The sequence below is a fragment of the Protopterus annectens genome, chromosome 8.part0, assembly GCF_019279795.1.
Source record: "Protopterus annectens isolate FY-2018-M chromosome 8.part0, PAN1.0, whole genome shotgun sequence".
Lineage (NCBI taxonomy): Eukaryota > Metazoa > Chordata > Ceratodontiformes > Protopteridae > Protopterus > Protopterus annectens.
In genome coordinates this window covers 1,406,453,112-1,406,479,946 of record NC_056741.1, presented here as the reverse complement: position 1 = coordinate 1,406,479,946, position 26,835 = coordinate 1,406,453,112, and the positions used below count along the sequence as shown (strand labels likewise).

General features: G+C 39.6%; 1 protein-coding gene across 1 annotated transcript in view; it reads right to left on the bottom strand.

Annotated features, from left to right (window-relative positions):
- The window catches only part of CCHR8.PART0H11orf52 (chromosome chr8.part0 C11orf52 homolog), a 187,756-nt gene that overhangs the window by 55,744 nt on the left and 105,177 nt on the right, over positions 1 to 26,835 (bottom strand). The window contains exon 2 of the mRNA XM_044081009.1: positions 1,636 to 1,670. Coding sequence (XP_043936944.1) covers positions 1,636 to 1,670 — 35 coding nt within the window. The remainder of the gene's footprint in view (positions 1 to 1,635; positions 1,671 to 26,835) is intronic.

Sequence of the window (26,835 nt, the reverse complement as noted above, 5' to 3'; positions counted from 1 at the left end):
GCAACTACTCATAACACAGCCACAGCTGTAGCTAGGGTGTTTGTGTCCTGATTAAGTCCCATATTTGGTGCTCCCCAATAAGGTTAAAAAAAAAGTAAGCAAATAAGTCAGCATATTATGAGCTGTACAAAGATGTCCACACCTCTTGCTCTGATCTTTGCTAAACTGCACAAAAGCTCCTTGCTACAGTTCATTAGTAACTCTGAATGCCAGTGATGTTTGTGAACTAGGCTGCTTAAATGCTTTATTACTACAGTGTTACAGATCAGTGCCTATACTAAAGTATGGGTCACTCATGCCCCCTAACTAATTGCATTTCCAGCAGTCACACCTCTTGCTCTGCCCCTGCAATGACTCTGCACAGCAATGGGGGAAGACAAAAACTATTTTTGTTCTTGTTTACTGAATATCAGGGCGCTGCAGTTTGCACATCAAAATGTGCATCATGTTCACCTGTGACTCAAAGAAGACAACAATAAAGAATAATTAGTAAAGCTGTAACAGCATAAACTGTCCTACTTGTGCAGATATACAATAAAAACAAATAAATGTTTAGTACAGCCATCCAGAGTTGGGCTAGTGCCCAAGATCTAAAAGATCTGGACTATATGGTCAAATGATAGCTTTTTCTCTTTACAGGAAGGTAGAGAAACAAGCCCTGCAGTGTTAATTTGTTTACCAAGTCCAGGGAAGTAGCATGATGTGGGGCATCAGTACACCTAATCAACCACAGAATAAACAAGTGAACTGCTCTCCCATCATATAAATTATTTTCTAACAAAATGAAAAGTACTTAAATCAAGTGCAAGGGTTCTGGTTATGAAAGATTTAGGTCTGTGTTTCAGCATTATCTGCAATTAAAAAGTGAAAAAAAGGAATCATTGTTCCTTAGGACGGACACAACTTCAGACTTGACGTCTGATGTGATAACTGGATTTCTGGAAAAGGTGTGTGGTGGCAGAAACCCTCAAAGTCTCATACAGACATCATCAGAAGTTCCCTTTCTTGCCTTAGATAACAATAATAATAATACATCTAGTAATGCGTATAATTTAAAATGGCTGGTTACCAACCTTCCATCAGCACTGCCATGTGTCCTCAGGTTGTTTCTGCCTCAGTGAGATTCACAGCAGAGGCAGAACTGCCAAAAGCATTTTGGCATACAACCATTAGGATAAAGTCAATAGACTACTGACTGGAGCATTCTATATAGAGGGGGGTTTGCCCTGTGCACTGCAATAAACAAAGTTCAGGCTTGCACCAAACCTCATCATGACATCACCTGCCAGACAGATAAACACAATAGATGTATGGAAATGAAAATAGCATACCAGATTTAAACACGTACTTTAGAATGTATTTTTCACATAACACATCAGTGGGATATGGTCATCTTATATACTAAGTGCTAGAATGCTGAGTATTGCAACATGGATTACATTAACTAATACAGCAATGTGTCATGGCCTTATTATGTTTCTATCATGACGATATGGACTGCTGCTTTGTCTTGCTCCTTTACTGAAATGCACCATACAGACATGTTATTCTGTCTGCCACGTGATATATTTTACAACAGCAAGAAAAATACTGACTTAAGACTGCAGAACAAAAGGTTTGTCTGAAACATATTACCTTTTGGTCTTCTTTTAGGTGGTTTTGGAGTTCTCCTTAAACAAAACAGAAACACAGTCTCAGATCTATATATAGCAACAAAGATAACTAACTACAAGTCATTCTAGAAAAAAAAAAGAGAAAACAGTAAAAGCTAAACAATAGTCTATAAATCCAAGGCAGCCAAGGAATTCTACACTGCTGATTCATTCTGCTCGCTTTCACAAACTGCTGGTTTCTACACCTTACGTTTACCACAGGTTTCCATTTTCTTTGGCAGTACATGTTTTTATCTGTGAAAATTCCTCATTCCAGGCCTTGCTTGGGAGATTGTGCCATGCAAACATTACCCATCTAGTTTTCACAGGATTTTATCTCTGTAACTTTCTCTGAGAATCAGGTACAAAGACACAATAATACCCATAACTCTCATACCACTGCACATCTACCCCTATCTCTCCTAAGAAAGAGAACAACAAAGCAATTTAATGTTTATACCTGTTCAGTCATACATTTACAAGTTAAATATGAGGCAGTAAATCATTCAACTCATGTAACTGACATTTACATAAAAAACTACAGTAGTTACCTGATTGCTGTTTAACTTTTAGCTGTAACAGCTGACGTATGTACCAAAGTTATTGTCATGTTTGTGCTTTTACCAGGGTAGGACCTGAAAGAGGCCTTTGAATCAGCCTACTTACCTGATTAACAAATGTAAAAAAAATAAATTCATCAATTAACAAATAAACTGACTCGTTTTTGGCATATTTTTTTAATAAAACAAGCTTCTTTTCCGTATTTTGTTTTTGTACTATTATTTCATGAAAACCTCATATCAAGTCACAAATACACATCACACTTCCTGCAATATATTTTTAACCACAGCTCACAGAAATGTAGAAAACACATAGCAGACTTTTTTTTTTTAATTTTTATAATAAGAATGTATCAGTGACCAAACATGAGATTTCATTGAATCTGGCACCTAATGAATTCATATAATAGAAACAGAACAGATACCTGCTTACTTGGTGGGTGTTACTTTTATGAATTTTGTTGTCTTGGTACTTTAAATTCTCAGAAAAATAAATAGTATGGTCATGGTTTCTTGGTGCATGTCAATCTAGTTTCAGCAGAGTTTCTGCCTTTGCGTATATAAATATGCATTTACTGATGGTTTCAGTGGCAGCAGTGGAAGGGAAAAAGAAAGTTATGTACTTACCATAATGATAGACCTGTGTTGTCTGTTTCCATTTGATTCAGCTTGTGGGTTATCGGATATGACTCTTATCCGAGACAGGCCATTTTGAAAGACTTCAGCCCCAAGCTCCGCCTTCTTTAGAGTACCTTGTTCTCTACAGAATTACCTCAGATCAAGTTTGTCCCTCTACAAAAAATTCCAACTGTTAATTCTATGATCATGAGACTTAGGACCCCAAAAGGAGGAGAAGAAAAGAAATGCGTCAAAAACTCTGTCATCTATTGACCAGGAGAAACACAATACAGGAAGGGCCCAGGCTCAGAGGGGAAGTTGAACTGGACGGAAAGAGACAACATGGATCTATCATTATGGTAAATATATAACTTTTGTATCTTTATTTTTGTTTTTTATTTTACATTTGTTGACCGGGCTAGTCTAACTGGATATATGTCCATTTTCAGTAGAGGCCCGGGGAGATGAGCTCCGAGAGAACAAATATCAAAAACAAACAACATATACACACAAAATTCATAAACAACTATTAACAGGTACAATGAACTTTAAAGGAATAGTTCAGAGATTATCATATAAGGTAGACAATCCAGTCACAGTACAGAGTAATGCAGTTAAAAGCACAGACTACAGGTTGTTACATAATAAAAGAAAAAGAAGGCATGTTAAACAATAGTTACTACAGTAAAAAGGTAGTCTCAATGATCTTAAGCTTCAAGAAGATGCAAATAAGGGTGTATAATAGGACTAGGCATGTTAGACAATAGTTACTATAGCAAAAAGGTAGTCTCAATGATCTTAAGCTTCAAGAAGATGCAAATAAGAATGTATAGTAGGACTAGGGTATGTTGTATTCAAGGAGAGTAGGACTTGATTAGAGAGAAGAAGAGGGTAGGCAGAGGCAAGATAGAAGAGCTAGTTGCTTAGTCAGGCTTTGTACAGGGGCACAACCAGTGTGTTCTGAGGAAGAGTTTAAGTATCTGATGTTGTTTTTCCGTTTGGGTTCAACCAGTAAGACAGAGTCTCCAGCCATGTTTCTCACCAGGGAGGTCCTATGACACCACATTCCACAAAACAATGGAAACAAAGGAGGCTCTAGACCTTGACTGAATATCCATCTTGTATACAGACACAAAGGTGTGTGAATCCACCAAAGTAGCTTCAGCACAAATGTCATCTACAGCAGCTTCTCAAGAAGAAAGTTGTGGAGGTAGCCATAGCTCCAGTAAAGTGACCATTTGGTTTGTAAAGCAAAGCCTTTCCTTTCAAACTATATCCTAATGAAATGCAATCAGAAAGCCACTTAATTAAGGTGGACTTAGACACTGGCTTCCCCAACCAGGCCTTAGAAAAAGAAACAAACAACTGTTTAGACTTCCTGAAGGACTTGGTTCTAGCTAAATAAAACCTCAGTTGCTTGTGAAGATCAAGAAAATGCAGTAAATATTCTCCTTTGTTTGAAATATTGGGGAAAAACAATGGCAAGTGAATGGCTTGAATTAAGGTGGTTTCTGACACCACCTTAAGCAGAAAAGCAGGGTCCTTCCTGATAGATACCTTATCTTTGTGAAAGCCCAGATATAGAAGAACAGAGAATGCTCTGCAGCTCTGACACATGCCTGGCCAAAGCAATAGCCACAAGGAATAAAGTCTTCCAAGGCAGCAACTTCAAGGAAACTGTTGCAGAAGGTTCAAAAGAAGGTCCAGCAAGAACGTGAGGCATGAAAGGTAAATCCAAAGAGGGGACAGGGTCCCAGACAGGTGGTAACAATAAGCAGGTTCCTCTGAGAAAGGCCTTTGAAATCTTCAGTGCTGCCACAAGCATGCTATCTTTGCCAATGTGAAAGTTGGAAATCGCAGCTAACTTGATTTTAACAGTGGAATAACTAAAACCTAAATGAAACAGGTCAGCAAGGAAATCAAGGGTAGCCTCCAAAGGTGCTGAAAAGAGATCCAGACCCTTAGAAGATACCCAAAAATGAAGTGTTCCCACTTGCTAATGTAGACCTTGCATGCAAATGACTTCTGGGAAGGAGACAAAATGTGAACCACTCTCTCTGAAAGCTTGGGATCTCTGGCCATCAAGAGAATTAGAAAAACCATGCAGTTAGTTTGAGAATCCAGAGACTGAATGGGTCCAAGCCTGCCGGGTGAGGGATCAGATCCTGAATAAGATCAGAACCAAGGAGGATAGCTCAGAAGAGGCTACAGAAAAGGGAACCACACCTGACTGGGGGGAGCAATGAGGTTCACAGTAGTTGTGTAATGGGAAGCCTTTTGGAGAAAGTTTATCAAGAGGAGGTACAAGGATAAGCATACAGGAGACAAGGGGGCCAAACACAGCGTCCCTGGGTGACTGTCCTTGTGGAGGAACTAAGGTGTAACAACTGCTGTGCTTGCTGATGGGTGGGGAAGCAAACTGTTTGCAACACTGAGTGCCCAGTGCCACAGATCTAAGCTGCTATCCTCAGATTTAGGGACCACTCATGAGGAAGAAGGATGCTTCTGCTCAGACTGTCCACTAAAATGTTGAATTTCTCAGGGATGTGCATTTCTCCCAGAAATTGTTGAGATCAAATCGCCCACTGCCAAATCCTCATGGCTTCCTGACAAAGAGGGTAGGATCAGGTTCACCCCTGTTTGTTCAGATACCAAACCACTGACATGTTGTCTGTCTGCACTGAAACTACACCCTTGGGGAAAAAAGTCATGTAAAACTTGCAATGCAAGTAGGACTGCTGTCATCTCCAAGATACTAATGTGAAGATCGGCCTCAGGCTTAGACAAAGTCCCTTGGACTGTTTTTCTTTTCAAAGTGCCCCCCACCTGAGAAGGGAGGCATCCATTGTTACTGTGCCCCGCGGGGGAGTAAAAACAAATGGTATCCCAGATGACTGTAGGGGAGACAACAACCACAACTCAGTTTGACTTTGACAAACTAATATGAAATCACCAAGACAGCTGTAGGAGCTGAAGATCTTTGGATCTTCACATTTAGCTGGTTAGGAGTGGGGGGGTGCACATGCTTCTGATCCTCTTTGGTAGTTTGGGGTTCTTAGCATTCTTCCTCCTACCATGATTACGCTTACTAACCAGAGCGGAGGAGGGGGAAGCATCACTGATGGATAAAACACCCTTAAAGAGCAGTTTTAACCCTTCATTTGTTGACAGTCCTGGGTCTCCAACTCAGCGGCTCTGACTCAGTATAAGCACTGATCATGTGAGTCCTGGGAAGGGAGCTTATAGATGCACAACACACAATACTTAATCCCTTATCCCAGTGGTTCCCAAACTTTTTCGATTCTCGGCTCCCTCGTTGAATCCAGCTTTTCCCAAGGCGACCCCCCCCCGTCAAATTCTAAGAAGTATACTTTGTGAAATAGCTAAATAGGAAATAGAATATTTGTTTATATATGACAATTCAATCCTATAACCAAAGCAAAGAATTTCTTTTACAATGTTATCAGAATTAAGATTTGGATTTTGACTGTTTTTTGCTGATGTATCACACACACACACACACACACACACACACACACACACACACACACACACACACACACACACTACCGAGCATCTTTTCATTAAGTACAAAAAAAACCCCGCCACCTTCACCATCCACATCAAGATTAATTAATAGCATCAGCCACAAAAGTCTGACTACAAAAACAATAGAATACTACTGCGGAACCGTAGAACAAAACCAGAATTCACAATGGGGCATTCAGTCATACCTTGGATTGAATGCAAGAAACCTGCAATGAATAAACAGACTGCTGCAAGGGCGCTTGTCACCATGATCACAACAGGGTAGGCAGACTTACCTGTATTATGTTTTGTCTTGCCTGTAGTAAATAATATTGAGAAGAGTGTTTACCACAAGTCCTGTTGATTATTCATATTTATCTGCATCGCTGCGTACTATTTATCATAAACACATATTTTTCTCTTTTATTTCTAAATTAGTGAAAACCGAATAAAATAAATAAATTTAAGGTATTACTGATAACGACATATTCCTCACTAACAAACATTTAGGTTATTGCACCAAATCCATGATCCATACCATACTTCAATTAGTAAAGAATCAGCTAACCTGAGCCAAAAAAAAAAATCTGTCCACCATAAGTCATGAAAAACTGGAGATGATTTCTAATACTGTCATGCCCTTGATTGTTTTGACTGACAGTGGTACAGTTACAGCACCTTTGTACACACATCTCTCAGTTTCTGGAGAAAATGAAACTATTTCCAATGCACACCACCTCAATACTTTAACATTCATGAAAGTACTACTATTGTGATATTTAGGCACCAGTCGGGGGAAGAAAAATCAATGTATATTCAGCATCACCTCACTCAATTAAATCACAGCAGGGTGCGGATTTCAATCATCCCAACTACATTAAATAATAAAAGTACAAAGAACAGCTACAATTACGGTCAGTGTACCACTGTAAGATGACTTTCAGTATTTGTAGTCATTCCTTTTTCAGCACATGCATGTCTTATTTCCTGTTCTTCGTCCCAGTTATATTTTATTTTAACTTCGTACAATCAAACAAGCCAAACACAATACAACAAGCCTTTCCTATTTCCCTCTTTACCTTTTCTCTGCGGCATAAACTGTCCATGTTACATTCACTTAAAGAATAAAACTATAGGAGACTTGGAGGTCGCATCACCCGTTAAGATGTTGCCTGCGTTTTATTTTTCCCCCACTAATTAATTGGAAACAGAATTTGCTCACTGACCACTCACCTCGACTGCGGTCAGAGACATCCACCTAGCCATGGCGGCCAATGCAAAACATAACATGAACTAAGGGAGCTCGAGCCCTACTACACCATTGATGTTACAATCCCAGTGTGTGACTGACTACTTGCAATACCCTCGACTGCGTACTGCTGCTCATCAGTCCTAGGAGGCGTTCCTATTCCAGGTATTTTGCTCCTTCTAGTCATAAGCAGTGGCCCATCCACACACACAGTTCCTCAGACTGAAAGAGAAGAAGGGATTGGTAAAAAACCTAACCGAGTGACTGCTTGTTAGAATGCAGGCAGATTATTTCTGAGCAGTTAGCAGGGAGGATAGAGACACATCCTGCGGCGTTGTTTATGATAGGCAGTCTGTATTGATCGATGATATTTCCAATTGAAGCATCAGTAGTCCGTCAGATAATTCTTATTGATTAGTGTAAAGGGACAAATGGTCCTCTATAAGGATCCAACCAAAGAGGGTCACAAATATGTAAAACTGCTTAGTATCTGCAAGTGGTGAACTTGATTGTGTAACTCGGCAGCAAAATAAACCACAAACTAATAAGCTTAGTAACTAAGCTTATTAGTTTGTGGTTTATTTTGTGGCTAAGCTTATTAGTTTGTGGTGCCCCTGTGAGGAAGCCACGGCTCCCCAGGATGCCACGGTGCACACGTTGGGAACCCGTGCCTTACCCATACCTAGAAACAAAAGTAAAAACACACAACACACTAGAAACCTATCTAACTACTTAACAGACCAGCAATCTAACTATAATGAATTCTATAACTACTAACAATACTAACTGTAGAAAAATTATATTTCTCACACAAAAGGGCAGGAAAACCAAGGGAATAGTAAGATAAGCCTACACTACCTAAACTAGCCTACATACAAGTGCAGCACTTGTTCCAAATAGCTTTTTCTTCTCAAAAAGCTCAGCACTTGTCTTATAAGCATATCCCTTGTCTTATAAGCATTCTCTTTGCAGGTCAGGCACTCCTATATTATACAAATCTCTCACTAGCAAACCCCCCCAGGAGTGCCCACTTCCCTGCTAAGCCCACTACTTTTCTGTCTCATACCAACTCATAATTCTTTCTAGCATGTCGAAGGGTCAGATGCTGGCGTCCTCTCCTGCCCAGTTGGTGAATCTGGGAATTCTGAGACAATGTTACAATTGCCTCATGTACACGGACAACCCTCTCCTCCTCCCACGTAACACTAACACTTGTGAGAGATGCAGCTATTTAGCCAGACTGGAGGCTTAGCTCTCTCAACTCAGGACTGGCAAGACCAGGCAGGAGGAGAAGGCAACTACACACACCACAATACCAGTCTCACATAACTCAACCACACCATTGAATCAAACACATAAACACACTAAGACATACTCGGAGGCTCTGAGTAAAAATTTACCTAAACAGCAGAGGCCTCCAAAGCAGACACCCAAGCAACAGCAAACTCAATACACCACACAAACAACACATAAACAACAAAATCAGTGTGCAAAGCAGTCACTGCCCTTAAGGCCAAATACAACACCAAACATACTTGTCATAGGTGACTCCATAGTCAGACACACTGACGTCCCGCTCACCAGACTGAGTAAGGAGAAGGTCACAGTAAGCTGCCTGTCGGGCGCTAGACTCCGCCACATAACACAAGCACTCAGGTCTCTCAACAGCAGGTACAAGTACAACTCAGTCATTGTCCACGCTGGTGTCAACGACCTGAGACGTACCTCCTTGGACTACATGAAAAGAGACATTGAGGAGCTCTCTGATTATGTAGCCCAGGCAGGTATGACCCTGACCTTGAGCAGTATCCTACCTTCACCTAGAATGATGCCACAATACAGTGATAAGATGATCAGCTTTAATAATTGGCTTAAATTCTGGTGTCATTCAAAGGGGATCCAATGTCTGTCTGCCTGGGATGACATGCTGGACAAGCCACGCTGCTTCGAAAGGGATGGCTTGCACCTGTCACCCCTAGGCTTCCGGATATTGGCAAAGGCTCTTGCCACCCCATAGTGCCTTTTTAGGCAAGGCTCAAATTCTAAACCTACCACCCTAGAACACAAAAAGTAAAAACTAAGGGTAATGCTGCTCAATGCCAGAAGTCTCAATCTCAAGATGCACGCACTCGAGGCCCTTCTCAGTATGGAGAACATCGATGTCTGTGCTGTGACAGAAACCTGGTTCAAGGCTCCTGAGAGCACCCCAGCACTATCAGGTTTCACCTCATATCATGCGTTCTGGCCCCAAAATCCGGACAACACCAAGAAAGGAGGGGTGTCCATATTCATAAAGGACACCCACACCTCATGGTTGGTGGCAACGCACGATGCATCGGAGACCATCCAGGTGCAATTAACCATAGGCAAGACTGCTCTGCAATTTGTAGCATGTTACAGGCCACCCTCTCAAACTCAGGAACCTCACATGGCCTTCCTGAAAACAATGGAGGGATAAATGTATCTCCAAACACCATCATACTAGGTGACTTCAACTACCCTAATATAGACTGGGAACACTACTCAAGCCCAAACACTCTAGCCCAAAGGTTCCTGGAGTTCATAAACTCAAATGCCATGGAACAACTAGTCACCATCCCCACAAGAGGAGAAAACATACTTGATCTCATCATCACGAACATGGGATCACAATGTTCAACACCGGAAGTATACCCCTCACTGGTGAGATCAGATCATAAACTAATCTCGCTGGAAGTCCTCATCCCGCCCCCACCTGAAATAAAAAAGACCACAGTGAAAAACTTCTCAAAAGCCGACTTCACACTTCTAAAAACTAGTGTGGTCTCCTTTAAGGCCCCTGAGCCAGTGGTAAACATTACTCAAACTGCTGAATCACTTACAAATGCCTTCTACCAGCACCTACAGGACTGCATGGATCAGGCAATCCCAAACAAAACTAAGACTCTTTGTACCAAAGGCAAGCGTCAAGTCTGGTGGACCCCAGCCATAAACAAGCTCTACAACAAAAGGAGGAAGCTACTACTAGATAGAGCAAAATCCTTGCAAGGTAAGACACCTTTGATCATTATAAGTAAAAAACTAAGAGCTCTCATAAAATCATCCAAGGCAAATTTTGAGAGAAAAATCGCCAAGGACTCAAAAGACAATCATAAGGCCTTCTTTAGCTATGTTAGAAACCTAGGAGGAAACTCCCAGATATGCTCAGAATTAGTTCAAAATGATGTGAAGATTACTGAACCTACACACATTGCCAACATACTGGCTGACAGGTTCAGTGCAAACTTCTCCCCAAAAGGAGAGATATCTATACCAGAGGATTGTAGCCCCCCAAACATCTCCAACGCCCAGGTGAGAACTGCTCTCTCCAAAGCAAAAAACACAGCATCCATGGGACCGGATGGTGTCCCCGGCTGTGTGCTCCATTAACTCAATGAGGAATTAAACCCGCAGTTAGGACAGCTGTTTAATCTTAGCCTCACCTCAGGATACGTACTCAAGGAGTGGCACATGGCGACTGTGGTCCCACTTCACAAGGGCGGTGCCTCCACCGACCCTGGAAATTACCGTCCCATTAGCTTGACAAGCCTTATCTGCAAAGCCATGGAGAGGATCATAATGGAACTCATAAATAAAGACATAGGGAACTTGCAGACTTTGGATCCAACCCAGTTTGGCTTTGTCAAAGGCAGATCATGCCTTTTAAACTTGGTTGACTTTTTCGAGACAGTCACCAAGGCCATTGATGAGGGACAGGCAGTCCATACAGCCTACCTTGACCTGGCAAAGGCCTTCGACACAATACCCCACTCAGGTATCATCGAAAAACTCATCAGCTTGAATGTAAACCCATACATCACAAGATGGGTTGCAAACTGGCTAAGTGACAGAACCCACAGGGTCAGAGTTGCTGGAGCCATGTCAGACTCAAAGCCTGTCACAAGTGGTGTCCCACAGGGCTCAGTCCTGGGTCCACTCTTGTTCGGCATCTACTTTTCTGAAGTACAAGCAAACACAGGAGGGTTATGGCTGACAAAGTTTGCAGATGACTGCAAACTGGGCGCTATAGTCGAAAACACATCTGACACAGATATCCTTCAGAAGGGCCTCACAGAAATGGATAACTGGTGTCAGAGCCATGGCCTAAAGTTAAATGCCAAGAAATGCATAGTCATACCCTTCGGGAAAAACAAGGTTACCCCTAGCTACCATATAGGTGGCAATCCACTGAGCACAGAAGAAGTCATCAGGGATCTGGGGACCCAGGTTGACAGTAGCCTTTCATTTGACACTCATGTTGCTAAAGTAGTTAGGAAAACCTTCTACATTGCCCACCTGATCATGAAGGGATTCACATCTAGATCAAGGGAGGTCATCGTCCCCCTGTACTCATCACTCATTAGACCTATGATTGAGTACAATGCCCCATTCGGAATGTATCTGACCCGACACCTGCAGCAGCTGGAAAGGCCCCAAAAGTTCCTCACCAAAAGGATAAAGGGTCTCAAAAATATGTCTTATGCTGCCCGACTGAAAGAACTCCAGCTCTATTCAGTCTCATACCGCTTGCTCAGAGGTGACCTGTGCCTGACATATAAGGCCATGTCAAACCTTGATTTGATGAATATGCTTCACCTCAAAAATCTAGATCCCTCAGAACCACAAGGGCGGAGACTTAAACCTTGACATGGTTATTAATAGAACGTGCTGGAGGGACAGATTCATCACCCAGAGACTCCTATGCTGTGGAACAAAATCCCGACACATGTGAGGCAGAGCACCTCGCTGGCCTTGTTCAAGAGGAATCTTGACCAATGGATGGGGGATCGCAGATATACCCCAGGGATTACTTCAGTGTCACTGCTTGACAGAGGCACAGCAAAATAATAGGCATAGTTTTATTCAAACTAAAGGGGTGGCGAAAGCCAAATAACTATGGGCTAGGCTTATAAATGCCCTTGGGCAGATAGCCTAGTATGAACCTATGAACCTATGAACCTAAACAAATGTAACAACACACAATCTATTCTTGGACAGCGAGAGTAGAGGAACAGATGAAGAAAAGTGCTCAAAAGGACGCACCCAGCGAATCTAAAGATCTAGTTGCTATCCTGAAAAGCAGTAAACGAGTTCTAAGGTAACTCTGTAGAAAGCAATGTTCTATGGATACAGGAAGTGGAGCTTGGGAATGAAGTCTTTGGAAATGGCTGGTCTCTGATCTGATAACCCACAGGTTGAACCTGGATAGAAAAGACAACATTGGATCATCCCTTTCTCACAATGTGCAGAGAGCTTGTATTTGATTTATAATATTTATTGGGTAAGGGGTTAAGATCCCCTGCATGAGGGCCCCCACAACAAATGTTGATTTTGTTTATGTGCTCTGTGATCTGTCTTTAGCTATACTGTATACTAATGAGGTGAATTCCTCCAGTATTTTTCATTTCTGGTGAGTATGTCTCATTTTCTATTTTTTCTGAAGTTGATGTAAGGAAACTGATATTGTACTATTCATATCAGAGTTCACCTGTCATGTTCACAAACTCTTTGAATAAACCCTGCCTCCCATCTGTGTCTGTCCTTCACAAGATATAGCCTCTAGGACTAGACAAACAAAAGTACTTCAGTGAGTCTCTTCATTGATATGTGTAGCACTATCAGTCTCCCCACTCACTCACCAAAATAATGTTGAGTGTGCTAAAGGCTACCCCAGATGGCCTGAAATTTCTGCTTTGCTATTTCTCGGCAATGAGAACTGACTGATCCAATTTCCATTTCTTGTTTAATCAAAAGCATAACTAAATCTTCCCCACTAAATGAATGTGTATGCCCCACACACATGCATACCAAATGTAATTTGCCTACTGAATGTTGTGCTTTAGGTGTACTTTTCCTGCCTCAGCCTTAACATGTTAAAGATTACTCTTTCATTTCTCAACAAGTGTCAATCTTGTGAATGAGCAGTTACAATAAAAACACAATACGGTCTTACTTCTCTGAAATGTAACTAAAAGAGTTATGAAGCAGGACTGTTCTAATAGATGTTTTTACTCTATCACTGTATTACACACACACTACCATTTACCTTTTCAAAAATAAACGTTAACATATACATTCTCACACATGTACACATATAACTCACACAAATGTACATGGGATTAGAACACATAATGACAAAGTATTAGAAGAGTACACCCTTGGTCTTACTGATCTTCTTGAACAAGTACAGCTGATTATAATAACTAATTTACATTACAGAGCTCCTTCACATATAAACATAACACAATAATGATACATAGTACACTAAGCTAACACTGCTTGCAAGTCTCCCTGTGAAACACAGAATACTTCAGCCACAGCAGACACATACACCCATTCCAGAAAACAAAGTATTGAAGCTCAAGCCTGCTGTCCCCCCCAAACAATTACTCAAAACAGTGTTGACATCATTCTACTACCAATAGAAAACAGCCACAAAAAGTGCCAATTATGTTTTTTTTCAGATATATACTGTGTAAGTTATAAAACAATATCACCCAAGTACCTGTATTAACTTGTCAGATAAGAACATACAAACACCGCTGAATAATTCAAACTGACAAATTATTGTTAGTCTTTGTAGCAACAGTTAGCTCATTGTAGGTTTATGAGAATAAGTAATGCATTATAACAGAATAATGCACAGATACAAGAAAAGTATCAGTGTCATTGAAGAGGTGGAAAATTGAACCAAAGCTATAAGCCAAGTGTGGTAACTAGTGCCTAGTAGCAAAGATGCACCAAGTCAAATTGCACCATATATTGCTACAAAGTGCTATTCACTGTTGTGGTGGTTGCTAGTGCTCAGAAAGAAATCTATTTTAGAAAAAAAGCAATTCATTCTCTACAAGTGATTTGCACAGCTAACGCAAGAATAGCAAAAAAACCCCCCAAAAAACAAAAAACAAAAAAAAAGCAACTTTAGCAATTACTCTTAAGTTAAACAACATCAAAACTGCCTCAGAAGTGAATTTCATTGCCACAGGATGAGTACAACAAAATCCTAGAAGTGTCATTTGTGTTCATTCTATCAGAACATCTACCAGCTACGTATTTTCGAATATTTTAAGTAGTTCAAATTTCTTTGGAATGTACATTTCTGTCTAAACTTTCAAAAGGTAAATTCCCTCTAATATAAGGTGTCCATTTATAAAATGTAGCATATAACCAAGTAGCACCTCATTAAAAGTAGTAAAAACAAATTAATCCAATTTGTGCCAAACTAATTTGCTTCCATTAAACTGTCAAATTGCATGACTTTTGCTCTTGTTTCAGGCATAATACACCAATGAGACAAAGACCAGTGCAAGTACATTATTGAAGCAAAATTAATACAGCAGAGTATATAGAGCAACAGCTGAAAACCATACAGGAAAAATATTTTTTTCAGAAAAATAAGGTTTAGACGAACTCTTGACTTCAGTTGCAATCACATGGCAGAATTAATATAGCTGCTAATTGTGATGCTATGTACAACAGACATGTGGGTTCAATATCTCTGCTCTGTGCTGCCAATACACAACAGATACGAATACAAATAAATATGGGAATCATACTGTAAGAAGTGGGGCTGTGAAATCTGGCTTTTCACTTCAAGAAGATGGGACATACGATGCAACATTTTAAAGTGATTGGAGGAAAGTAATAGCTGGCAAAAGATGGGGATGGGGACTACTAGTGATGACGAAACTGGTAGTGACTGGTTACACACACATGCTCGAAGACATGCCTCATTAATATTAATAGTAATGTTTTCTTATGGGCTAATTTTGTAGTGCACTGTTGTATAAGATGTAATAAGAGGTTTACTACATTTTTCAAATAAGAAAGAGCTGTTTTCTGTCCTCAAGTATGAGCGGTCCTGTTTTTTTTTTTTTTTTTTGCTCCTTAGCTTAAAAACTGAGGAATACCATATCAGGGGTTGGCACATGGTGCCAGAAGATGTAGCTACGGCTCTGAATCTAGACCTGCCCATTACCACTGAAGAATGCATTATTCTCCACAGAAGCAAAATGTAGGTTTGAGATTTGGAGTAAAAAAAAGGGCATAGAGACATGAGAAAAACTTCACTCATCACTAACGTTACTTCATTAACAGATAATGATGGTTTACAGAAAAAACACAGACTTAAAAATAGGTCAAGAATGAAAAATCAAGCTACTTATATGGTTAAGTAGACATTAAACAACACAGGGTTAAAGTTAACATCAGCAGAAGGGTTATTTACATAATAAAATTGACAAAATGGCCTATAAAAAAAACCCTACAGGAAATATGGACTCAGATAAATATATATACATGTATTTTTAAGAACTGCAATTATTGTGGCCATAGTACAAACTAGCACCAAACCCTGAGTTGTTGGACATGCTCCATTTAAAGAAATCCCAATCCCTCAGAGCCACACGCTCCAGGGATCTAAACCTTGTCATCACAATGAACAAAACATGCTGGAGGGATAGGTTCCTGACCCAGAGACTACCCATACTCTGGAATAGACTGCCCATACATGTCAAGCAGAGCGCCTCCTTGGCCCAATTCAAAAGGACCCTTGACGATTGGATGGGAGATAGGAAATTCACCCCAGGGATCACGTCAGTCGCCTTACTAGACAGGGGTCCAGAGAAGTAAATACTGTGGGAAGAAATATCCAGGGAAGTGTTTTGGCTAGGCTTGTATAGGCCCTAGGGCCGACAGCCTAGTACCAACCTATGAACCTATGTGGTAGCAGATTTATTTATGTAATGTAATATATACATGCATTTGTTTACCGGAGTAGAGCACTGATCCACACACTATTTTAAGGCTCAGCTCAGGGATAATGTACATATCAGAAAAATATCAGACTGAAACGTAACAGCACTTGATAAAAAAAACAAATCTTACAACATAGGTGTCACATTTAAACATTCACAGTAGCAAAACTGCAAACATTTAAAGATATAGATTTAGATAACATGTTCAGCAAACATTCAATTTATTTATTTTTTTTAGTTTATTTTACATTTGTTGACCGGTCTAGTCCAACTGGATATATGTCCATTTCCAGTAGAGGCCCGGGGAGAAAAGCTCCACAATCACAGTATTATTTACAGTAAGTGACATTTTACAAATGCAGGTACATTACAGTTTTTTACCATTGATTGGATTTCTGCTTACAAATTTTTAGTACATATCAACGGTTAGTCATACAAAGAAATCTCTAGTAAAACTTTTTAAACTGTAGAATCACACTCTCTTTATTGGTAACAGAAAAAGTAACTAGCACATACAGGTATGGTGATTAGTACCCAGAGATAAGGGAGTTAGTTAGTCAGGGTTAGCACAGGGGCATAACCATTGTGATTTAATGTATGGTTTCAGTTTGCTTTTAAATAGGGTTATTGAGGAAAGGGAGGTTAGGTCACTGGGGAGGGAGTTCCAAGTTTTACCCACAGTATTAGAGAAGAGAAGAGTCACCAGCCAACTTTTTGTTTTACCTATTTGTACAAGTAGTTTATTAGATGAGTGTAGGGTCTTGAGGTTATTATAGGGGGTGATAAGATTTGTAAGTATTGGTGTGTTAGTAGATTGATACAGGATCTTGTGGGCAACTGTTAGTTGGTTAAATAGTAGAAGATTTGGCAACTCTAACCATCCTAGTTGTTTAAGATTGATACAATGATGGGTTCTGTAGGCAGACCCAGTTGCAAATCTGGCAATGTTATTGTAGGAGATAGCCAGCTTGTTCAAGTTGCTTTTACGTAGTTTGATCATTGATTCATCAATGAACGTATATAAATTGATCAGCCAACAAAAAATAGAGAAACAAATATACAGAAACCATAATATTAGTGTAATAATGTCACTTGTCTGTGTACAGTGTTATTGCCTATTATACACTGTCTGATATTTTTCTTTTAATTCCTATGGATGTTGGCAAGAGCCTTAAGTGGAGAGATCAGTGGTTTAGTGTGAATCCATATTGTTTAAGTGACTTCTCTGTTAAGAAAACACTTGCACTATACTTATTTTAAGTATTTTCTTGATTCGAGTCTGAATTTTTTGATGGAGGATAAGGACATTACTTGCTTCAGGACTAACTTTAGAGTTCAGGATGGAAAAAGGCATGATTGAGTGACATAAAATTAATCTGTGTTGTCCAGAGATTTTGAGCAGATCCTTTTGTAGACCTAAAGTTATAATGCAGAAAGTACCTTTCTGGAAGTCTGCAAAGTATGATAACATATCCAAGTTATTGAGTTTGAAGAACATTGTCCTTAGAAGGAGCAGAGTTCTATGTGGGATGGGAAGCTATTTAACTTTCTGGTGGGAGATACAGTGGTGGTCATTGTTTGAGATAAGTTGATGAACCTACACATGCTATTTGAGATTGTTTATAGCATGATTAGATTCTTTTTTTAAGGCTGAATACATAATTGCAAGACCATTTTCCATTTGTGGAAGCAGTACTCCATTGCCAATGTTAGCAAGGCCTTGATAAGTTAAAAAGTGGGAGGTTTCCTGTTATCACGTGAAAAAAATGTAGCCACAGTAATGTATTTAATTTTCTCATTATCTATACATACTAAGAACATGTGTGTTTATTTACTTGTTTGCTTATTGTTTTCAGCTGGGTCTTAGGCAGTTCACTGTTTTACATACTGGTCAGTTGCTTCAAACATAGACCGTCTTCCCACTTCAGTCACTTGATCACAGTTGATCACTTATCTGATTTTTTCAGAGGCTGGGTGCGTATCTTTGAAACAAGATGAAATACAACACTGTGTTTTTACTCTATCAAAATCAAAATCAAACATTACATGTGTATGAAGTCAGAAAGTGTTTAGTATTGGGGTAGGGGGTTGAGAAGCACTCTATGTAAAAGCAGCTGACAACTACAGTCACTTGAATAAAGTTAGGTAATTATCAGTCTGGCTTGATTGGGGGGAGGCAGAGAAACTGTATGCACATATATTATTTTACATACACACACATATGTGTGTATACCAAGCTAGAACACATTAACTTAAACATAATTTCTTTCACCCAATCACAAGTCAAACATAAGTGGTATCTCCAGTTATAAAATTAATATTCTTTTGAGGGAGGATGCTGAGACAGTCTGGACATCCACCTGACTGACTAATGCTGCTATAATCATCAGCTTGGTTTGCTAGAGGAAGTGTGTGTACACGTTTGTATTTGAGAAAGAAGCTAAACTATCTTGCTGTGGCCATAAAGTTTCAACCTAATTGCAGTCAAACATTGCAAGTGCCTTCATTCAGAAAGTGGGCCATCTACTATTATCTCTGACATCTGACCATAAGTAAATATTCATAGATCTGGCTTATCAAAGACAGAATGTATTAAGGAAAATAACACTCAGGGCATTACAATAATCATCACAGCTTTTATATGCAAATAATGTATTTAACAACTTTATAGACAAACGAGATGTACTCTGTAGGCAAGGGGGCATTCTCTAGGGAAAAGTCTGATTGCTACAGCTGAAAGCTACAACTATGTAAGTAAACTTAAACAGCACACATTCAAATAGATCACTACTGCAACAGCCTAAGCTATACAGGCTGTATCTTGCCAGGATCAAAACAGCTGGACAGTTTCTAAAGCTTTACCGCACCCTCTGCATGCCCTAGCCACTGCACAAGGAAGATAGGATCCTGTCAGTGGCTAGCAAAAAGATGAACACATACATCAATACCCAGGCAAAAAACAAATGAAGGGGGATGAAGGCAGAGTGTGGATACTACAGCAGTGATGTGTTTGAACATGTAATATGATGGTAAGTTTACTTGCACAAATGTACTAACTTTATAATTAGATCACTGCTGCAGAAGCGTAGCTGCATGGGATGAATACCAAAACTTAGAAAGCAAAGGAGGAAGAGGAATATGGATCACAGTCCAGCAGCCCATGAAGAATAGTCCTAGCAAAGCCAGCTTTGGACCTACAAGAGGAATCTAGTTTGTAGTGCTTGGTAATAGTGCATACAGATGACCATGTTGATGCACCTAATGTATTTCTAGAGTCCACCCCTTTGGAAAATGCCACAGAAATAGCCACAGCCCTGGTAGAGTGTGTCCTGACTTTGCCTGGAAGTACTTTAAGGCAAAAATAGCAAAATGCAATAACATGGGACAGACATTTAGAAATTGTCTGTTTTGATACTGCTTGTCTCTTTTTTCTTGCCTTCACAGGAAATAATTAGCAAACCTAAAGGGTTTTGTGTTAGTGTGTATTATCTGGGTTGCCTGTGGACATGCAGACTATATAGAATACTTTATCCCTAACATTTAGACTCTGGAAAGAAAACAGGGAGATGAACAGCCTGCTTCAGTGTAAACTCTAAAGTTAAGCATACCCTTGTGAAAAATGAAATAAGGATGACTTGTAGTAAGATTTTGTAATTCAGATGCTCTTCTTGCAACAGTAAGAGCAACAACTAACACTGTTTACCATGCTAAGAACCTCAAATCAACCTCATGAGCAGGTTCAAAAGGAAACAGTGTAAGTTATTCTAGAAGAAAATTAAGATCCCAAACAGGAGCCACCTGCTTTCCAGGCAGACAGATATATAACCCCCCCTACCTTTGAGGTACAGTACAAAGGAAAGATCTATGGGCAGACAAGACACAAAGATAAATCTTGATAGAAGAGTAAGAAAGGACAGAGAATAATAACTCACACAAATACTACAGAATCATGGAAGTCAGAGTCTTAAAAGGGTCCTGGTTCTTGGTTTAACACATACCTCTCAAACTCTTAAAGCAAGAAATCTGGACAGGCACATAAATAAATGTGGGACAAAGGCCCAAAAAAATAGAGACAATTTTTAAATATCACTTTTACAAATTTAGAAAGTTGATAAAACAACAGGTTTTGTTAGCATGAGTTTTCTGAAGAATATGAAGTCTAAAACTCAAATGTTTGCCATTGTTTTCTAACTTCAGTCTTAAATTATTTGCCAGAAAAACACAATTTTATGAAAAACAGACCAAAAATATGAGGGAAAATCTGGACATTCTGCGAGAAAATCTGTACAGCTGAGAGGTGTGTTAACACCAACCAAAACCCTTTTCAACTTACTCATATATGATTTTCAATTAGTAGGTTTCTTTTGTTTCTTTTTAATACCTGCTGCAAGTCCTCAGGGTAAAGGTGCCTAAAGTTAATACAATTCTATCATTCAAGCAGTCAGCTGAAGATGATAAACATTGGGGTGTATCAAACATGTCATGTTTGAGCAATTCCATTCTGAGAGGAAACTTGTGGTAAATGCTGTTGGCCATTTTTAAGAGAAGTGAGAACCCCTATTACCTGGGCCAAAAAGGAGTCATATCAATAATATGTGGGGAGTCATTCTGCATCTTTTGAAGAATGCTCATTATCAGAGGAAAGGGTGGGATGGCATATAGGAACAGTCCCCATCCATGGGAATAAAAAGGCATCCATCTTCCAGACCTGTAAAGCAAAATTTCTTGAGCTCTCTGTTATAACTGAAGGCAAACAGATCTATTTGAGGAGTTCTACACTGATGGATCAGTTCCAGGAATACCCCTGGGTTCAATTACCATTCGAGAGGATTTGTCCTAGCCCTGCTCAGCTTGTCTGCAACAATGCTTTGTTCTGACAGAATGGAGGTAACCCAGCTGGACAGAATGTGCTGCGTCACATGGACAGTGGCTACCAGAGTCAGTCTGCAAAGTGGGTAGAACCTGGATCCCGCCTGTTTATATACCACATCACTGTGATTTTGTCTGTGATTACTAGCAGTGGGCCTGAAGTCCAAAGATGGTTTGAGATTTGACAGCATTTATTAGCACCATCATCCCTTTGACATTTACATGTTTTAATTTTACTGCTTGTTCCAGAGACCCTGCACTTTTTCTAACTTAAGCAAAGTCTGATACAACCTTGGTTACAGATTGAGTTGGGTCTGTAAGAAAGAAATGAAGACCTGGGTTGAGAGCTGATTCACCCAACAGAGTTTCCTCCACTTTTTCATAAACCCCATCACTGGAATCTGAAATGAATGATGGTGCCGAGTTTGAACTGATTTAACAGCCATTGAACCTTCTTTTATGAAGAAGAAATCATGAGAATAGTAGAGGCCACGGAACCTAAAATTCTGAGATATTCCCTGTCAGATGCCACAGTCTGTCTGGAAAATAACATTTCTCAGGAAGAAAATAAATGCCATCATGGGATATTTCCAGTAGTCATCCCAGAAATACTATTCTGTGAGATAGAATGAGAGATTTGTCTTGTTTACCTGAAAACAGAGGTTGAGAAAAAGGTTCATAACCAAGCCACAGATTCTTGACAGCCTAGGAAATATCTGCAAAACAAGGCAAATTGTTTATTTCCCTGCACCCTGTAAAAGATATTACAGAGGTAAGTAACCACCTTGCCACCATGTTGAACTTTGCCCCTTACCTCCACAGTAGTGTGATCTCGGAGTTGGTATATTTAGTTAGGGGGGGTGGGGGCACATTTCCCCCCACATGGGTGGGTTTAATTTGCTTTGGTTTTAATTTTTTTTTGTTTAGCCAAGCTGTTAATTACCTGGAGTTGAAAGTCGGTGTTCCGGGTGCTCGGTCTTTTGAGTTTTTGGCTTTGTTGTCTTGGTTATGTGAAAGTCGCATAAGTGGGACTTCAGGTTTGTGAAGTAGACTCATATATGTATGTATGTATGTATATCCAAAAACATACACACACAAATGTTTGTGCATTTACTGGAAATGTGTTTCCACCAATACTCTTTATATTGACAATTACATCATGGTCTAGCTATCTTCAATGTTGAGATGACTTTCGTCCTTAACAGTGGCATGGTAATCTTAGGTTAAGTATGTACATTTTTTTTTTTAATTTTATTTTGCATTTACTTACTTGGTTTGTCCAGATGGGTTTTGTCAAAAAACAAACATTTCAGAGGAGACCCAAGGAGAAAAGCTCCAACATACTACAAACTTTTTTAAACAAACATTCAGTATAATATACATGAACAGCCATTAAATAATACATATTAACAATTACACATTAAGCCGTGGGTGCAGAGGTAGCATTGTTGTCTCACAACAAGAGGTTCTCCCTTTCGATTCTCGGCTGGAGCGCCTTTTGTGTGGAGTCTGCATGTCCTCCCTGCAGTCAAGTAGCATTCGAAAGACATGCATAGACTAGGCGTGCCTTCGTTGAAGGTTGGGCATCGAGCTGGCAACTCGGCACCCGTAAAAAATCTACTTCCAATATTTAGCGGACCGGAGTTCCGCTGTGGCGACCCCTAACCGGGAAAAGCTAAAAGAAGAACATTAACAATTACACATTACATTTGAAAATTAGATTACATTCATATGAAAGAGGCTACTTTACAGTATAAAACTTATGCATTTATAGACACTGAACACTGAGCATCTGAAGAGGTGTATTAGAGGGTTAGTGAAATAATAATGTGATTAGTGCTTAGAAAATCAGAGAAATAGATGCGAGGGAAGGAAGTAGGTAAGGCAGAAAATGTTAATACTGTAGTTAAAAGGTGGTGTGTAAAGCAGGTTCAGAGACAATTATGCCTTACAAGAGGGTCATACACAGACAAATGACTGGTGCCAAAGTCACTGACTAAAACTCAGTGCCAATAAATGCACTATAATACCTTTTGGGAAAACTGCCATCCATGCTAATTACTCCATTGATAAGACACCCCTGAGAGTTGACTGAGTAGTCAGGTATCTGGGAACATATGTAGACAGTAATCTGGCCTTTGATCAACATGTGTAAGGTAGTAAGAAAATCATTCTATGTTGCCCAACTTATAAGTAAGGACATGGCACTCGGGTCCAAGGTAGTACCACTCAACTCATCCCTTATCTGACCCATCATGGAGTATAATGCACCTTTCAGCATGTACCTGACCAAACATATGCAAAAGTTGGACTGCCCACATAGGTTTCTTACCAGGAGAATCCAGGTTATAAACACACTGTCCTATAAGGATCACCTTAAAACCCTATCTCTATATTCTGTCTCCTAAAGGTTACTGAGAGGCAGTCTATGCCTGGCAATCAAGACATCCTTGGATCCAGCTCTGATAGACTTTTGCACATACACAAAATGAACAGCATCAAAAACACTACAGCCAAGCATTTAAATTTTGCTTGTGACATTTTAAGACACACTGGCAAGACAGATATATGTCTGGGGATCCCCATGCTCTGGAACACGCTCCCCATCCATGTGAAGCAGAGTCTATCCCTAACCCTATTTAAGTGTAACCTTGACCAATGAATGGGAAATTTAAAATTCACCCTGGATCTGGCCCCCATGTCTCTAATAAAAAGACAGTAATGCAAACAGTAACATTACCCCCCTCCACAACATTGCCTCTAGAAACTTCCAAACATACCCCTCCTAATAAACACCCATGATACATAGGGACACGATTGGGTTAGATCACACGGCTAGGCTTATAAAGGCTCTGCTGGTCATTAGCTATATGTATAGGTTCATAGTTATACACTAGGCTACTACAAGGTTTATAAGTATAGAGGAGGGGGTAAGCAGTGTCACAAAATAACATATATACCTGGGAGATGCTAATTAAAATATTCAGGTATTAGTGAAGTCTGATTGTTAGGTATAGGATTCTGAATGGAAATAAATGGTATCATGATATGGCAAGCTGAAGGTACCAATGGCATTAATCCTGCAGATGTACAGGAGCAGATCTGCTGATCTGATAGGTGAACTTTTAGTTGCATTATAAATGAGTTTGCATTCTGAATGAATTTCAGTGGTAGTGGGATGTGGTTCCATAGTTAACTACACTATCTGAATACAGAGATTCACCTGCAATATTAGATGATTTGAATACAGTGATTTTTCACTTTGAGTATAAATTCTATTGGAGTAATGTTGTATTACGTTAAGGGCTTGGCAATTTTCTGGCTTATAGAGAAGTCTGTGTATTTTAGTTAGCTAAGAAAGAACTAGGTGATGTGGTAGTTCTAACCAGTTTATTTCTCTACGGGCCAGGCAGTGATGTGTTCTACTGTTAGTTTACTGCAAATTAGGCTATTTTATTATAACACAGCTGAAGTTTGGAAAGCTGTGAAACTTGAAGTTTAGTGAAGATTGGGGCATATAGGAGAGAGATGGCAGTAAAAAAGTAGAAGCTATACATTTTCTGGCTAGGTCAGTAAGGTAGGTTTTTACATTGTTTAATGTACCTAGTTTTTGATGAGTATTTTTTATCATGTCTGATACATGGTAGTCAAATTTCAACTGGTCATCTATGATGACACCTAGTTATTTTGCGTGGTTTATCTGTTCGATCACCGTGTTGTTGGCAGATGCAAGAGTGAATACAATCATTTTGGCAGAGACATGTTTTGGGGTAAAGAGCAGTAATTTATTTTTTATGTGCAATATGATGAAATGCAATGCATCATCTGCATTATATTTTCCCTTTCCCAAATAGTTCCCTGGTGTCTAGAGGTTGAGCGTCTCTTATTTTCACACAGCAAATTAGTTTATGTGCAACCTGCACTATAAAAAAATAACTTGACTTCATAGCCAGTTTGTTTGGTTATAATGGTGTGCAGCTGTGAATTGACTTAGTGACGTGTAGTCAGTGCCAGAACCTTCTGTTATTGTTTCCACAAAAAGGGTATGGTTAAATTTTTTGGAATTGTTTAACACATACATACCCACTCCCCTGTTATCTGTACAAGTGCTTTGTCAGGGCAAAAGGGGAAGTGGGTATGTCGTTGTTTAATAGTTTTTTTAATATTATTTTGAAATGTCTGGTGTAGCTATGGAGCAATGAAGTGAGGGCAATTAAACAAACAAACAAAAAAACACTGTTGCAGTTTGGCCACTCATTCCTTAAACATTAATGCTGCATAGCTACCTGTTCTTTGCTGTTTTACTTTCAAGTGTTTGCAGATATGTGGAATCACAAAAGATAGTCCAAACACCTGTACCCAAACCTAAGCTAGGCATGATGACTTAAAAGGGTTGTGGAGACACTCCGAGGAAATGGTACACTTTCTATGGAGCAAGTAACTTTTTGGGAGGTTTATTTGAATTTGGCTATTGTGGAAAGAACTATGAACAATTACCGGTGAGTCACAGTTTCTGTTTCACATGAGGAGGGTCCAAGTATAATATCCAGAAAGTGTTACTAGGAACTGCCACATATGCACCAAATGTTAACTACAACCATTTCACTTTTCATTGTCTGCCAAGCTGCACATTTGGTTTCTGGAAGGACCGGGTATCTCTCTCTCTCTCTCCTGTTCAGGGTGCAGTAAATTTCTGGACTACAAATATATTTAGTCAGCATTATAAATTATATGTACTTCACCACAGAAGTGACATTTTCTGACATTAGAAACATACCAACAGCACACTACCACAATGTAGACTCATTTGAAATTATCAAAGAATATGGTCCATATTCAACACAATTACAGAAGCAAGTCAATCAAAGGTAAGTAGTCTGAACTTCTGTACGGCAGAGATTGACTTTAAAAAAGGCACAAAGCTGCTATGACAGAAACGTTTGCAAAAAAGTCAATACTCCCATTATGGCCACAACAACCTTTGTGTGAAACAACTATGTAGATCAAAAACAAGGGCCAGAAATGCGCCATGTTTCTAAAAATTGTGTGCCAACAAGGATAAGGAAAACATAGCAGTCTGGAAGGTAAGGAAGCAGGAGAACAAAACAATGGCAATTTCAAGCACGATACAGGAGCAGCAGCATGCAGAAAAGCAAAAACCCCCAAAAGATACAAGGATATTATAGTTCAGTCAAAAACAGATATAAAGTATTCATCTGCAAAGAAAGAAAGATGAAATGAGGACCAGTAAATCTAAATAAAAATGGATGTTATAGGCAGAAGAAGATTATAAGCAAGGATAATACATTAACACTGCTTTACTATAAAGAAAGAAAGAACGAAAGAAAAAAATAATTCACCAAAATCAGTTTCCAGAACAGATTAAGATAACTGGAAGCTGATTTCAGTATTTCTGCTGCTTCTGCCCCTCCTGCAGTGATGTCCAGCAATGTATGCACTGATTCTTGTAAGTATCTCCTGGATATGGATGTCAGGCGATCTGTGCCTGACGTATAAAGCCATATCCAACCTGGAATTAATGGACATGCTGCACCTCAGAAAATCCAAATCCCATTGAGCTACGC